The sequence below is a fragment of the Leucoraja erinacea genome, chromosome 3, assembly GCF_028641065.1.
Source record: "Leucoraja erinacea ecotype New England chromosome 3, Leri_hhj_1, whole genome shotgun sequence".
Lineage (NCBI taxonomy): Eukaryota > Metazoa > Chordata > Chondrichthyes > Rajiformes > Rajidae > Leucoraja > Leucoraja erinaceus.
This window is the reverse complement of record NC_073379.1, coordinates 44,488,778-44,504,348: the sequence shown is the minus strand read 5'-3', so window position 1 is coordinate 44,504,348 and position 15,571 is coordinate 44,488,778. Positions and strand designations below refer to the sequence as shown.

Sequence of the window (15,571 nt, the reverse complement as noted above, 5' to 3'; positions counted from 1 at the left end):
GTGACTGGCAGTGACCTGCTGGCATCGCCGACGTGAAGACAGTGCTAAGCCCCCGCGCCGGTGCAATGGGCGGGGAGGGAGCTGGAGAGGGGAGGGAAGGGGTCACACACATGGCCGGGAAGCGGGCAGAGGGGTGTAGGTCTTCGAGGACCGACCGGAGGTTCCGCTGTCACCTCTGCGGGCCACCCTCGGTGAACGTCTTCAAGGACCTTTCTTCAAGGACCGAAAAAATGTCCGCTATTCGGAGCTTTTCGTTATTTGGATCTTCGGATAAAAGGTTGTGCACCTACAGTTGTTTTATTGTAATCCTACTTCTCCAAAACCATTTTCAGGATTAATCTGAAATGCAGTTGACGTGGACTTTGTCCACACGTTGGACTGCACAGGTGAATCAGCACTATTCACATTGTGTTTTTTGATTTCTTTTGACTTTGTGTCTTTGGAGCGATTTCTATCTTTAATTTGTATATTGATTATGTCTTTATTATTTATTTTTCTCCGACTATATGTTTTTTTCCTCTTCTGTTAATCTTTGTAAGGTGTCCTTGAGATTTGAAAGGCGCCCGAAAATAATATTTATTATTATTATTATGCATTTCTAGTTACATACAATTGACAACAACTGCTCCTTTTATAAAACATAATAACTGAAAGAACTTACCCAAGCCTTCCAACATGTTTCCAGTGTCAAGACAAAATCAAATTCACTGGAATTAGAATTATATTAAGCAGCTCCTGAAAGGAAATGTAAACAAATCACATTGCAACATATAAATATGCAGCCAGTTAACTTGTTTGTCAAAAAAAAATTAACAATGTCATGTATTTTTCTATCATCTTCTATCAGCAAGAAAAAAGAGACTATTATAATCAAAATGACAACTAAAAATCATGCGAGAGGGTTATGAGACAATGCACTGCGTACCTGCACTTGGCATAATATGGTACACTAATAGGCCTTTCTCACGGGGCGACTTGACGCAAGATGTAACCAGAGTGAAGTGGTCGTGGTCTAGCACGATATCACACGATATAACGGGGGGTAGATAAAGAATTCCCACGGTACTCGGCATTTCTGTTATTTGTGCGAGTGACTTGTCCGTCTCCCGAGCTTTCCCGTTAAATCTTGAATGAACATTGTGAACCGTCAAGTGTAGTTAAAACATCACGTGGCACAAATGATGTCACTTTTTTTTTCACACATTATAAATATCCTCCCTTGGTTGAATTGGCTCATTTGGAGACATGCCTGTACTAATGCCGTGACTTTACTGCAGGAAGATGCCACATTACTTAGGAGAGAGGGGGAGAGAGACAGAGAGGCACAGAGGCAGTGTGATGTACTTCGGGGGGACTGGCGGAAGAGAAAGAGCGCACATGACCTTGGTCTATCTGTGTGTGTGTGAGCGAAGAGAGACTAAGCAGAATACATCGGTCTTATTGTGTGTGGGGGGAGAAAGAGAGAGAGAGGGGGGGAGGGGGAGAAAGAGAGAGGTGGGTGGGGGAGAAAGAGAGGGGTGGGGGGGAGAGAGAGAAATGAGGGGAGACGTATATACACACACAAAGCAGAGTTTTGCTGTGTATGTGGGAGACACAGATGGACTGAGCACAGTACCTCGGTCTTACTGTGTGTGGGAGAGGGTGAGAAAGAGACGTACACTCACAGAGGCAGAGTCTCTCAGCCTGTGTGAGAGGGAGGGACGGAGCGAGAGAGAGGCACACACAAGGTGGATGTGAAATCTCACCTGCCTGTTTCAGTGACAGACACCCGCCGCCAGTAAATGAAGACACCCCCATCTGTCTCTCCCTTGACTCCCCCACCTTTCCCTCCCAACTGCAGTCCCGTCCCGACCCCCTGGGAAACTGAAGGGAGCAACAATTAACTGCTGCCTGCCCGCTGAGTTAAAGAGTTCTCACGGTAGTAAGAAGATGTTAGTTGCGCCCAAGTTTAAATTTCCAACGTGTGTTTCAGAGTAAAGAGTCAGCGCATAATCCTTGATAATCAAAAACTGTCTGAATCAGCAAGTTAGACACAAAATGCTGGAGTAACTCAGCGGGCCAAGCAGCATCTCTGGAGAAAAGGAATAGATTCCATTTTTGGTCAGGACCCTTCTTCGGGATGATTGTAGGGGGGAACTGGAAGCAAGAAAAAACCGGGACAAATCAGGGCCAACATCAGATGACCTCAGCAGGGTATTTTGAAGAGGGGTCCCGACCCGAAATGTCGCCTAACCCTTTCCTCCAGAGATGCTGCCTGAGCCACTGAGTCACTCCAGCACTTTATGTCTATATTTGGTTCCCTGATAGGCCAATTGTTGGCAAGGGATAGTGTGATCCCAAGAGGGAACCATCGTTGCAAACAATGGACTGGTTAACCGACATTTACTGCATGGGAGGGGGTGGGCGGGGGAGAGAGAGAGAGTGTAAGTTACCTAAAATTAAATAATTCAATGTTCATAGTGAACACAGACACAAAATGTTGGAGTAACTCAATGGGTCAGGCAACATCTCTGGAGAAAATAAACAGGTGGCGTTTGTGTCTATCTTCGGTAAAAACCAGCATCCTCAGTTCCTTCCTGCACAATGGATCTCAGTGTCAAGTCTCTGACTCCCGTTGGCAGGCCATTCGGCCCTGGCCACACAAAAATTTATACTTTAAGAAGGAATACACGGAACATTTAAACTCAGAACGCTTCTAACAGAGTGAGCCATGTGAGCACTTTGATCATTCTCCCTGTATTTGCATTTGACAAGATAGTCGGAAAAAAATGTTTAAAAGTGTTCATACCTTTTGCTATGCCTAATTGGCCCTTACCTCTGCGAGAATAGTCTGATATTCGTATGTGAAATGTCACCAACAATAATTGATTCTATTATTGACTAATAATTGACTATTAGCGGAAAGATGCAATTCTGATCTAATATTATAAGTGCCTCTGTCTTTGGAAGCAACACCAGCAATTTATTAAATCTGACTATATGCGGCACAGTGGTAGAGTTGCTGCCTCACAGCCCCAGAGACCGGGGTTCGATCCTGACCATGGGTGCACCGGTTTCCTCTCACACTCCAGAGATTACAGGTTTGTAAGTTAATCGGCTTCGGTAACATTGTAAAATTGTCCCTGGAGTGTATAAGAATAGGTGGTCGGCGCGGACTTGGTGGGCCGAAGGGCCTGTTTCCGCGCTATATCTCTAAAATCTGAAGTTAGGTAATGTCTAAAGGAACTGCAGATGCTGGTTAATACGCACAAAAGGACATAAAATGTTGGTGTAACTCAGCAGGTAAGTCAGATCTGGGAAGAAAAACATAAAAAGCTGGAGTAAGTCAGCGTGTCAGGCAGCATCTCTGGAGAAAAAGAATAGGTGGCGATTCAAATCGGAACCCTTCTTCAGACATCCTAATCGGAATTGAGTCTGAAGATGTGTCTCGTCCCGAAACATCACCTATTTTTCTCCAGAGATGCTGCTTGACTCGCTGAGTTACTCCAGCTTTTTGTGTCTGTCTTCGTTTTAAACCAGCATGTGCAGTTCACTCCTTTACACGGGTCTCTGGAGAACATTGATTGGTAACGTTCCGGACCCTGCTTCGGAAAGGCATCGATCGCTAGTCGGCGAGGACTCCGAGCTGTAGCTCTCAAAGAAGTACATGTGAAAAATTTCTCACGGACCATAAAAATGCGGGACCTTTCAGTAAAGTCCCTTTTAAAGATTATAGTTATTTTCTTGAATCTCATTAACATAACTCATGAATAAGTTGATGTCCATATGCGGATGCAAATCTTTATTTTTTAAATTCAATCCCACAGAAGACAATTTTTACTCACCTTCTGTCCCCTCTGTCCAGCTTCCGGGTTCACCGTTTGCAGGAGTTCCCACGGTAACCGCAAGAGTTATTACGGATATCGCACTGGCCACTACGTTCATAAAATGTTGCAATGCTCAACCACAAGTGTACAAGTCACTCTTGGAGAAATTCAAGCTTGCTTGAATTTTCTCCCGAGTCACCAAGTTACACGATTACTTGCCGTTAGCGCCATGGTGGTCCACAAATGCCGTACTGTTATCGCACGAGGTTCCCACGATGTTAAACTCTGGTTACCTCTTGCGTCAAGTCGCCCGGTGAGAAAGGGGTTTAAGACAGACACCCATAAAGGCATCACAGCAACGATCTTGGACTTAAGTAACAAATCTCAAATGATTAGTCTCCAAAGCACCATCACTGGCAACTCAAGATTGTATATTTTTAACACAAAATTCAAGCACTTGCAGCCTTAAGGCTATCATGCATATAATCATTTATTGAGAATGCGTGACTTCAGAGGTTTTAAGGATGACAGCATCAGGGTCTCTGAAGAGAGCGTGGAAACTCAGTGACTCCTGACAACCCAAAGTGGAAAGAGAGAAAGAAGATTCAGACAGGAAGAAACAACTTGAGAGTGAAATACATAGTGGAAAAGGATAATGGGAGTGAGAGATAGAGTGCCCTTCATAATGTTTGGGACAAAGACCCATCATTTTATTAAAGGCTATTTTTATACTTTTTGGTTTCACCATGTAGAAATTACAGCTGTGTTGATACATAGTTCCCCCATTTCAGGGCACCATAATGTTTGGGGTATATGGCTTCACAGGCGCTTGTAATTGCTCAGTTGTATTTAATTGCCTCCTTAATGCAGGAATAAGAGAGCTCTCATTACTTAGTCTTTCTTCCAGTCTTTCTATCACCTTTGGAAATTTTTTTTGTTGTTTATCAACACGAGGACGAAAGTTGTGCCAATGAAAGTCAAAAAAGTTATTATGAGACTGAGAAACAAGAAACTGTTAGGCTTACCAAAATCAACTGTTTGGAGCATCTTTAAGAAGAAAGAGAGCATGTGAGCTTACTAATTGCAAAGGGACTGGCAGACCATGGAAGACCACCACAGCTGATGACAAAATTCTCTCTATAATAAAGAAAAAACCCAAAACACCTGTCCGACAGAACCGAAACACATTTCAGGAGTTAGGTGTGGATTTGTCACCACTGTCTGCAGAAGATTTCATGAACAGAAATACAGAGGCTACACTGCAAGATACAAACCACTGGTTAACCGCAAAAATAGGATGACCAAGAAGTACTTAAATGTTGTGGAAAAAGGTATTGCGCACAGATGAGACGAAGATTAACTTATATCAGTGTGATGGTAAGAGCAAAGTATGGAGGAGAGAAGGAACTGCCCAAGATCCAAAGCATACCACCTCATCTGTGAAACACAGTGGGGTTATGGAGTGGACATGCGTGGCTGCTGAATGTACTGGCTCACTTATCTTCATTGATGATACAACTGGTAATGGTAGTAGCATAATGGATTCTGATGTGTATAGACACATCCTATCTGTTCAAGTTCTATGAAATGCCTCAATACTCATTGGCCAGTGGTTCATTCTACAGCAAGACAATAATCCCAAACATACTGTTAAAGCAACAAAGGAGTTTGTCAAAGCTATAAAATGGTAAATTCTTGAGTGACCAAGTCAATCACCCGATCTGAACCCCATTGAGCATGCCTTTCATATGCTGAAAAGAAAACCAAAGGGGACTAGCCCCCAAAACAAGCATAAACTAAAGATGGTGATAGCCATCATTTGCAGTAAATACTGCCTTTCAACTGCAAGCCAAAGCACCCAAGCCACCATTTGCAATAAGTAGTGCCTTTCCACTTCATGCCACCATTTGCAGTAAGTAGTGCCTTTCAACTTCAAGCCACAATTTGCCGTAAGTAGTGCCTTTCAACTTCAAGCCAATGCACCCAAGCCACCATTTGCAGTAAGTAGTGCCTGTCAACCTCATGCCACCATTTGCAGTAAGTAGTGCCTTTCAACTTCAAGCCAAAGCACCCAAACCACCATTTGCAGTAAGTAGTGCCTTTTCTACTTCAAGCCAAAGCTCCCGAGCCACCATTTGCAGTAAGTAGTGCCTTTCAACTTCAAGCCAATGCTCCCAAGCCACCATTTGCAGTAAGTAGTGGCTTTCAACTTCAAACCAAAGCTCCCAAGCCACCACTTGCAGTAAGTAGTGCCTTTCAACTTCATGCCACCATTTGCAGTGCCTTTCAACTTAATGCCAAAGCACCCAAGCTACAATTTGCAGTAAGTAGTGCCTTTCAACTTCAAGCCACAATTTGCAGTTAGTGCCTTTCAACTTCAAGCCAATGCACCCAAGCCACCATCTGCAGTAAGTAGTGCCTTTCAACTTCAAGCCACGCCCAAGCCATCATTTGCAGGAAGTAGTGCCTTTCAACTTCAAGTCAAAGCTCCCAAGCCACCATTTGCAGTAAGTAGTGCCTTTCAACTTCAAGCCAAAGCAACCAAGCCACCATTCGCAGTAATAGTGCCTTTAACTTCAAGTCAAAGCTCCTAAGGCACCATTTGCAGTAAGTAGTGCCTTTCAACTTCATGCCACCATTTGCAGTAAGTGGAGTCTTTCAACTTCAAGCCACACCCAAGTCACCATTTGCAGTAAGTAGTGCCTTTCAACTTCATGCTACCATTTGCAGTAAGTAATGCCTTTCAACTTCAAGCCATTGCACCCAAGCCACCATTTGCAGTAAGTACTGCCTTTCAACTGCAAGCCAAAGCACCCAAGCCACCATTTGCAGTAAGTAGTGCCTTTCAACTTCATGCCACCATTTGCAGTAAGTAGTGCCTTTCAACTTCAAGCCACAATTTGCAGTAAGTAGTGCCTTTCAACTTCAAGCCTAAGCAACCAAGCCACCATTTGCAGTAAGTAGTGCCTTTGAACTTCAAGCCAAAGCACCCAATCCACCATTTGCAGTAAGTAGTGCCTTTCAACTTCATGCCACCATTTGCAGTAAGTAGTGCCTTTCAATTTCAAGACACACCCAAGCCAAGCCAACCAGGGGGGCGCTTTCTGGAGCGCTAGTATGAACCATTTTAGAACCAATAGACATTTTCTTTGCAAGCTTTAGAACCAATAGACATTTTTTTTGCAAGCTTTAGAACCAATAGACATTTTTTTGAAAGCTTTAGAACCAATAGACATTTTTATGCAAGCTTTAGAACCAATAGACACATTCTGCAAGCATTTTAGAACCACTAAGGGCAATTACATTTGAGTAGACATGTGTTCAGTGTTATTCACAGCTCAGAGAAACGTGACCTTCTGCCTTCCTCCATCTTGAAGAGTGAGTGAGGCACACCACTTCCTGGTTTTATAGTCCCTCCCCCTTGCCGCCAGCAGGGGCAGCAGAGAGAATGGGGAATTGTGTAAAAACATTAATATCTCTGTCATTTTTAATCTACGGGAAAAATCCTCGGTACACATGCGGCGGAAGGGGGCTCTCAGCAAGGTGGCCAAAAATGACAGCCGTAGGTGGCGGCGTTCTCTCGGAAATTGCAGCACAGATGGCCAAAACCGGTCAAGAACAGACTTTTAGTAATATAGAAGATAGATGGTATTATCTGATCTGATTACATAGCATGCAAAACAAAGCTTTTCACGGTGTACATGACAATAATAAATCTGAACCTCTGATTCATAACATTTATTCATCTCAGCAGATAACAGCAAGTTAAACATTTTATTTGGGGTTCAACAATAAATCAGAAACTCATCTAAGGCAAATGGAATGACATTTACAACCAATGGGTTAATATCATGTTACCAAATATCATATGATGGATATCATATGGTCGAATGTCATTTGACAATATTTCTGTGAATATGTCAAAACAAATTTGCCAAACCTTTATCAATCTCAAATCCAGAATCATAGAGATTCATCATGGAAATCAATCCCTTTGACCATACAGTCAATGTTGACCATCAAACCACTCTTTTTATAATAATCCTACCCTAAATCAATTAATTCTACCCACATTCCTATCACTCTGACATAATGAATCATTCACTGACACAATTTACAGGGGCCAGATAACCTACCTACTAGTGCGACTTTGGTACTTAGGTGAAAATCAAAGGACCCGGAAGAAACCCATGCAATCAGACAACATGCAAACTCCTCATTGACAGCACTCGAGGACAGAACTGCACCTAGCTGTGATGCAGCATCCAGACTAGCTGGCCTGCTGTGCCAACCCCAAAATCAAAAACAAAGAATGTCATGCTGTTTACAATATCTGCTTGGCAGGATTCATATGTTTAATCCCATAAACATTAATAACCAAATTCACATCACAATCAGTGATAAAATCTGTTCATAATTTCATTCATGCAAAGGATAATTCTCTAGCTACGACTGACTTCTCCAGGATGAAATTGTGAATAACATTCAGTTATGCACATCATTCAGGTATGCAGTTGTGCAGCACATTTGTGCATTGGGGTTAACCACTCACATTTGTTACACAGTTAAAATACTTTAATATTAGTTTTGCTATTAATGCCCTCTGTTTCATATTAGAAAGCAAAGGGAGAAAAATCAATATTGCAATAAGTTCTCTGAGTTAGAATTAACTGCTGTTGAAAAGGACAAACAAGGAGATGTCAAGTTTAAGCTGCACCGTATCCCAACAAGAAAAGTGAACTACTGATTACTTAATCACCAAGACCTATTTGAAATTAAAAGGTTACAATGGAAGAATAAGAAAACAGAAGGAAACAGCAGCAATTTTTCTTGTGATCTCGTATGTATTGTACAAAAGCAATTATTACGACAGAGGGTTCAAGCTATTTACTTTGTCTGCTTTTCAATTATGCACCAGCATTATGCATTGTCCATAACAATAATTCCCCAAAATGCTTGACAATCTGCAAGCAATAATTAATCAACTTGTGTGGTATGAAATTTTCATCTGTAATTAATGAAGCCCCATGATCCAACTAAATTAACAAATTGCAATGTTCCAAAAATATCTCTTTATCAGTGCACATCAGCAATCACAACAGCTTGGATTAAGATGTGTTGAAAAATGGGCAGCAGGAGATGGGAGAACAGCTATTTCATGATACAGATACAGCACCTAGTGAATGACTTAAAGGAAACTCCACTTCTGCAACACATTTCATGTTGTGATGATCTAATGCTAATAACAGGCAAGTTCTGTGATATCAACAGATTTATAGCACACTTTCCTTTTACAAATTTAAGCAAAATCTAAGCATGCCAACGAGCAACCATGTGAGGTCCCAGAGAAATGTGTGCAAGAAATAATGCAAGTTGTTGGGATTTGTTTATGCCTGTGTTGTCGCATCTTGCTGAGTTTCTGACCTTGCTGATGCAAAATACATTAATGCACATTGGAATTATGAAGAAGGCTTTGAAGTAACTGCAACTGACCAATAAGAGTTGCAGTTCAAACAAAACAATAAAACTACACGTGTGTAAACAAGGAACTGCAGATGCTGGTTTACAAAAAAGACACAAAGTGCTGAAGCAATTCAGCATGTCAGGCAGCAACTCTGGAGAACATGGATAGGTGACGTTCCAGGTTGGGACCCTTCTTCAAACTCATTGTGATGGGGGAGGGTTAGAAAGTTGGAACAGAGGAGGGAAAGAACAAAGCACTTCACTTGGATCACTAAATGTCTTTGTCACATATGAAGGCTAATACATTTTAAAAGCTTTCAAAATCTAGACCTGTTTGGTAGATCTATCAAATCATGTACTCAAACAAAAGACTGATGTTTTAAATATATTGTTCATGTTTTTTTTTCTACATATATATTTTTTCTTATCTATATGTATGTTTACTCTTTATATTTGTCAGATGATTACACAAAACTATCAATGGCATACTGCCATAATGAACTGTTGGTCCACATGACTCGTATTTTAGGCAATTCCTAAAATTCAAATAGACACACATCAAGATACAGGTAGTTTGCTATAACACATTTTTTTTCCATAAGGCAACTGGAAATAACATGGGCAATGAATTGGGGAGTATTGTTTGCGTTGTGTGGGCTGAATTTTCTATAACACGATTTTGATCAGGAACTGGAGAACCACATGAAAGCTAATTTGGAAAATGACAAGCAGAAAAAATGTTGTATTGGATTTAAACAGTATAGAGGAGAAAATCCCATTTACATGTAACCTCCCAGCATTAATCAAACACCATTGTGCCTAAAACACAGCCGCTACTTTAACTTTGGGTGGCCATGGAAATTGACAAGCTATCGTTTCTCATTCAACCATATTCTATCACAAAATGTAACCTGCAACCTTTAATATTTTTAGCATGCAGTTATAAAAAAGAAACTTGTTGCTGTTGAGAAAACCTTAATTTTTGTCATTGAGAGTCTAAAACTCTCTAGCCGCTAAAGCACCTTTCCCCATTGGCAATTGTATTTATAATATGATTTTTTATAACACAAGGTTTTTTAGGAATGTAACTAGATAGTTACAGCAGAGCTACCTGTAAATGTGTAAAATTATGGACATCCATTTAAATTATTAGAAATAAAAAAATGAAATTATATTGTGCCTGGATAAATAATCTAATGTCCTACAATCATTAGATCATGTTAAGAAATGTTTCCTCGTTATCCTTGAGTGACACTTCAGTTACAGCAGCAAAACCTCAGAAGGCAACACTCACCACAGAAGTCAATTGTATAAAATCAGGCTTCAAATGTGAGACTTCTTTTTGACAAATTTGATTGATTCCATTGAGATAACTCCTGGTTGTGGCTAACAATGGTGGTGGTTGGCTGAATCTGTTTTAATTACTGGTTTCTGATAGGTACCTCTTCTGTCTAAATGAGTCAGCATAGCAAACTCGTGCATTATTAATTTTCCTCAAAGTTTGGCTTAAAATGTTCCAGTTTGTGCATGCAAAAACTAATTACTACTAGACCGATTTTGCATAGCCAAACATTTTTCAGAAGTTCATTGAACAAATATCAGACATCTCAATGCCTTCATATCTATAAACGATCAAATTGTACCAATTTTCAAAAAATAAGATGGTCACTTAAGTTTTTAGTAAATGTGCAAAATTAATTTTATTTTACAGCAGCAGAACTAGCTGCGGAACAATCCTATATAAACTGATTAACGTAACAAATACTAGAATGACAAGATCAACAGAAAACTACCACTGTACATAATGCGATGCATTAGTGGAGGAATGGGTGGTGTTTCGTTTCGAGACCCTTCTTCAGACACAAAACTCCAGAGATGCTGCTTGTTCCACTGAGTTACTCCAGCATTTTATATATATCTTCAGTGTTAACCAGCATCTGCAGTTCCTTCCTATACACAATGTGATGCATTAAATTGTTTTTAACACTTAAATTATTTACCGATTCTATCTAAACATCGATCAATTTCATCAACAATAGAACAACCACATCACTGAACTAGAGAATGCCAAATATTTACAGTCCTGTGTAAATAAATGTTTCCTCATCATAGTATTAATAACTAGTCACCATGTGGGAAGAAGTGTAGTCCAGATAGCCATGGGAGTCAGTGGGTTTATAGTAGATGTCGGTCAGTAGTCTGTCACCTGCGAAGGAGATAGTGAGGTTTAGAAATGGTAGGGAGATGTCTGAAATGGTCCAGGTGTATTTGAGTGCCAGATGGAAGTTAGTGATGAAATGGATGAAGTTGGTGAGTTCTGTATGGGTGCAAGAGGTAGCAGCAATGCAGTCGTCGATGTAGCTGAGGTAGAGTTCAGGGATAGGGCAATGGTATGCCACGAACAAGGATTGTTTGACGTACCATACAAAGAGGCAAGCAAAGCTTGGACCCATGCGCGTGCCCATAGTTACGTCTTGGATTTGGAGGTAATGGGAGGTGTCAAACGAAAAGTTGTTAAGGGTAAGGAGAGCTAGGCGGAGGACAGTATCAGTAGACGGGGATTGGTTGGTTCTGCTGTCAAGGAAGGGCTTTAAGATTCAAGAGAGTTTATTGTCATGTGTCCCAGATAAGACAACAAAATTCTTGCTTTGCTTCAGCACAACAGAATATAGAAAGCATGAATACAGAACATATCAGTGTGTCCATATACCATTGTATAAAGGTAGACAAAAGTGCTGGAGAAACTCAGCGGGTGCAGCAGCATCTATGGAGCAATGGAAATAGGCAACGTTTTGGGAAGAAGGGTTTTGGCCCGAAACATTGCCTATTTCCTTTGCTCCATAGATGCTGCTGCACCTGCTGAGTTTCTCCAGCACTTTTGTATACATTCAATTTTCCAGCATCTGCAGTTCCTTCTTAAATACCATTGTATAAATATATACACACATGAATAAATAAAACAGATAAAGTGCAAATAAACAGAAAATGGGCTATTAATGTTCAGAGTTTTGTTTGAGTTGAGTTCAATAGCCTGATGGCTGTGGGGAAGAAGTTATTTCTGAACCTGGACATTGCAGTCTTCAGGCTCCTGTACCTTCTACCTGAAGGTAGCGGGGAGATGAGTGTGTGGCCAGGATGGTGTGAGTCCTTGATGATGCTGCCAGCATTTTTGAGGCAGGAACTGCAATAGATCCCCTCGATGGTAGGGAGGTCAGAGCCAATGATGGACTGGGCAGTGTTTATTACTTTTTGTAGTCGTTTCCATTCCTGGGCGCTCAAGTTGCCAAACCAAGTCATGATGCAACCTGTCAGCATGCTCTCTATTGTGCACCTGTAGAAGATAGAGAGAGTCCTCCTTGACATACCGACTCTCTGCAATATTCTCAGGAAGTAGAGGCGCTGATGTGCTTTCTTTATGATTGCATCAGTGTTCTCGGACCAGGAGAGATCTTCAGAGATATGCAAGCCCAGGAATTTGAAGCTCTTGACCCTTTCCATCATCGACCCATTGATATAAACTGGACTTGGGAATGGAGGTGTAGTAGAGTGACTGGACATCCATGGTGAAGATGAGAGAATGGGGCCCTAGAAAACAGAAGTCATGGAGGCGTGTGAGGTGGCTTGAACATAGGTAGGGAGGGATTTAACCAGGAGGGATAGGATGGAGTCGAGTCCGTAGAAATAAGTTTGGTGGGGCACGAACAGGTAGAAACAATGGGTCTGCCAGGACAGTCAGGTTTGTGGATTTTGGAGAGATGGTAAAATCGGGCCGTGAGCGGGAAACGATGAGGTTGTACTCTCCCAACATCTGTTTGGCTACTCCAGTCAACCAACAAGTGTAGGTAGTCTGAAGAAGGGTCTCAACCTGAAATGTCACCCATTTCTTCTCCCCAGATATGCTGTCTGTCCCGCTGAGTTACTCCAGCTTTTTGTATCTATCGTCAAGTTAAATTCTAAATTGGGGCAGGCCAACTTTGATGTTATGAACTTGTAGAAATATTTGTCAAAGTATCACATAGGAGATTAGTGGAGTGGGTTATAATTAGCAAAATTCAAAACAACGGTGCGCTTACAACAATGCTGATTAGATTCAAGGAAAAAGTGAACATAAGTTAGAAGCTTCTCAAAGTGTTTATAGGTAGGTAGCAGTATCTCAAAACAAACAGAAAATATGCCACTGGGTTCCTGCACCAGAGAATTATAAATACAAAATGTCATATTTATTTTAAAAAAGCACAGAGTAAGAGCCTAAAAGGGCGTTTGTGCAGAGGCAACGGATAAAAAAAATACCAAGAGGGTGGCAGTTATACAGCAATGTCTACCATGAGATGCAAGGAGAAATGAAAGAGAAACAAGAGACATCACTGCTTCCCAACAAGAGTATTGGAGGAGCAGTAATTAGATTAACAGTTATTTTCGTTTATATTGCTTTCAACTATTGAAATTAACGCGGTAGCAATTTCCATTGTGACTTGTCAACAGGTACACTTCCTAGTTAACTTTTTTTTTTAAATAAGGTGATATCAGTTTTAGATATCAGTTTTGAGAAAGGGTCTCAGGCCCGGCACATTAATTGTGTCATCACATAATGTTGCCTGACCAGCTGAGTGCTTACAACACTTTGCTTTTATTTTACACATTAGTTTCTTCTCAAAAAGATCTGTATTTCAGAGATTATAGTATGTGAGTAATCCCAAACATTTACATAAATGCGAGCCAAAGCAAAAACTAACAATACTGACGACACTGGAAAAACGGGAGAAAAACAAGTGTAAACTCAGTTTAACAGGGCAGCCCGTTTCTCTGCTGTACAATCTCTATAATTATATACATATCGGAGTGACTAAATTTGGATGACAAAGCGGTTATTTGTTCTAAACAATTATTTTGAAATATGCATTTCAAACATTGAAGTATTGCAAGTAACAAGGAGAATTAATGGAAGGATAAGCGACAGTGCGCAATTCTAGAGCTGACTTGTCATCACACCGTCTGCGATATAGACAAGCAAGAAATCAGTTGTTGTATTCATCACATTAAATGTATCACAGCAAAAGTAAAAACATTTATAAAGTCACTTTATGCTGGAAGTAAAGTTCGGTTCAGCTTTCTGCGAAGGATCCTCGAAATTTCCCAGGATCAGTAACTTTAAGCCGCGCTAATTCAGCTGGGGCCGGGATATTTTTATGCAGCAACACGTAGATGTAATTGTTTGATGCGATGAGTGTGTGTAGGGAGGAGGCGAGGGGGGCACAAGGCTCAGCGCCTGCAGCCGAGGAGGGCAGTCCCTGGGCCGGGGAGCTACAGGGATGGAGGGGCGCTGGCCGGCAGCGTGACTGGACGCTGGGGGGAGGGAGGTGACCCCATTACTCGGGGACGCTGCAGCCCGGCCGGCCTGACTACCTACCTACCTGGTCGCTGAGCGGGCCGGCGCCGGCTTTTCGGGGCACGATGATATGATATGATAGCCGTGTTATTCACCCGCACGTCCACACGTCCCCGCACCCAACCACCCACCGCCGCCACCGCGCCTGCGCGGCGCAGCCCCCGGGACAGCCCGGCCCGCACGGGCATGCGCGTGGAACCACAAACACAGGCTCGAGACCCGCAGCCCAACGGGAAAACCGTTAGAGATGGAGTAGAGGGAGAGGGTGGAGAGAGAGAGTAGTGAGAAGGTAGAGGGTAGAGAGAGGGGGGTATAGAGAGTGAGAGGGTAGTGGGGTAGAGAGAGAAGGGGAAAGAGGAGATGGGGAAATAAAACCAGGATGGGACATGATTGGGGTGCGCAGAGAGGTGGATGGGAGGTGAAGGAAGATGAAGGGGAGGAGGGAGTGTGTGTGGGGGGGGGGGGGGAAACTAAGCAAGAGGAGAGGAACGGAGCCGGAGGGAGGAGCCCGGACAGAGGAGTGGGAAGGAGAGTGGGACGAGGAGGGGGGGGGAGAGAATAGGGAACAGGAGAGGTGGAGGGGGAAATATAGAGGAGGCAGAGGGGCAGGAAGAATTGTGGAGGGGGATTGAGGGGAAGCAAGATGGAGGGGTTGGGATTGGGCATGGCAGAGGGAGGAGGAGGTAGAGAAGAGGAGGGGAGGACAGGAGGAAGAGCATAAAAGATTGGACGTACATTTGTGGAGTAGATGGGGGTTGGGGAGGGATAGGAAGGGAGGGTCAGACAGGGCAAGGTGAGAGGGAGGTGAACAGGGGGAGGTCAAGGGAAGAGAAGGAAGGAGAGAAAAGAAGGGATGGGAGGTAAGTGTAATGGGAAGAGGGAATGAAGGAAGAATGGAAGAGGGTAACGGGGAGGA

General features: G+C 42.4%; 1 protein-coding gene across 11 annotated transcripts in view; it reads right to left on the bottom strand.

Moving 5' to 3' along the window:
* The window catches only part of LOC129695547 (multiple PDZ domain protein), a 168,382-nt gene extending 153,580 nt beyond the window's left edge, over positions 1-14,802 (bottom strand). For 8 of the 11 annotated variants that reach the window (XM_055632588.1, XM_055632589.1, XM_055632591.1 and 5 more), the window contains exons 1-2: positions 14,681-14,756; positions 662-735 (exon numbers count right to left, since the gene is read on the bottom strand). In XM_055632588.1, coding sequence (XP_055488563.1) covers positions 662-677 — 16 coding nt within the window. In that variant the 5' untranslated portion in view covers positions 678-735; positions 14,681-14,756. Of the gene's footprint in view, positions 1-661; positions 736-14,676 lie in introns of all 11 variants that reach the window. The other 3 variants (XM_055632583.1, XM_055632584.1, XM_055632594.1) reach the window with 3 other exon arrangements.
* Positions 14,803-15,571: the final 769 nt, after the last annotated feature.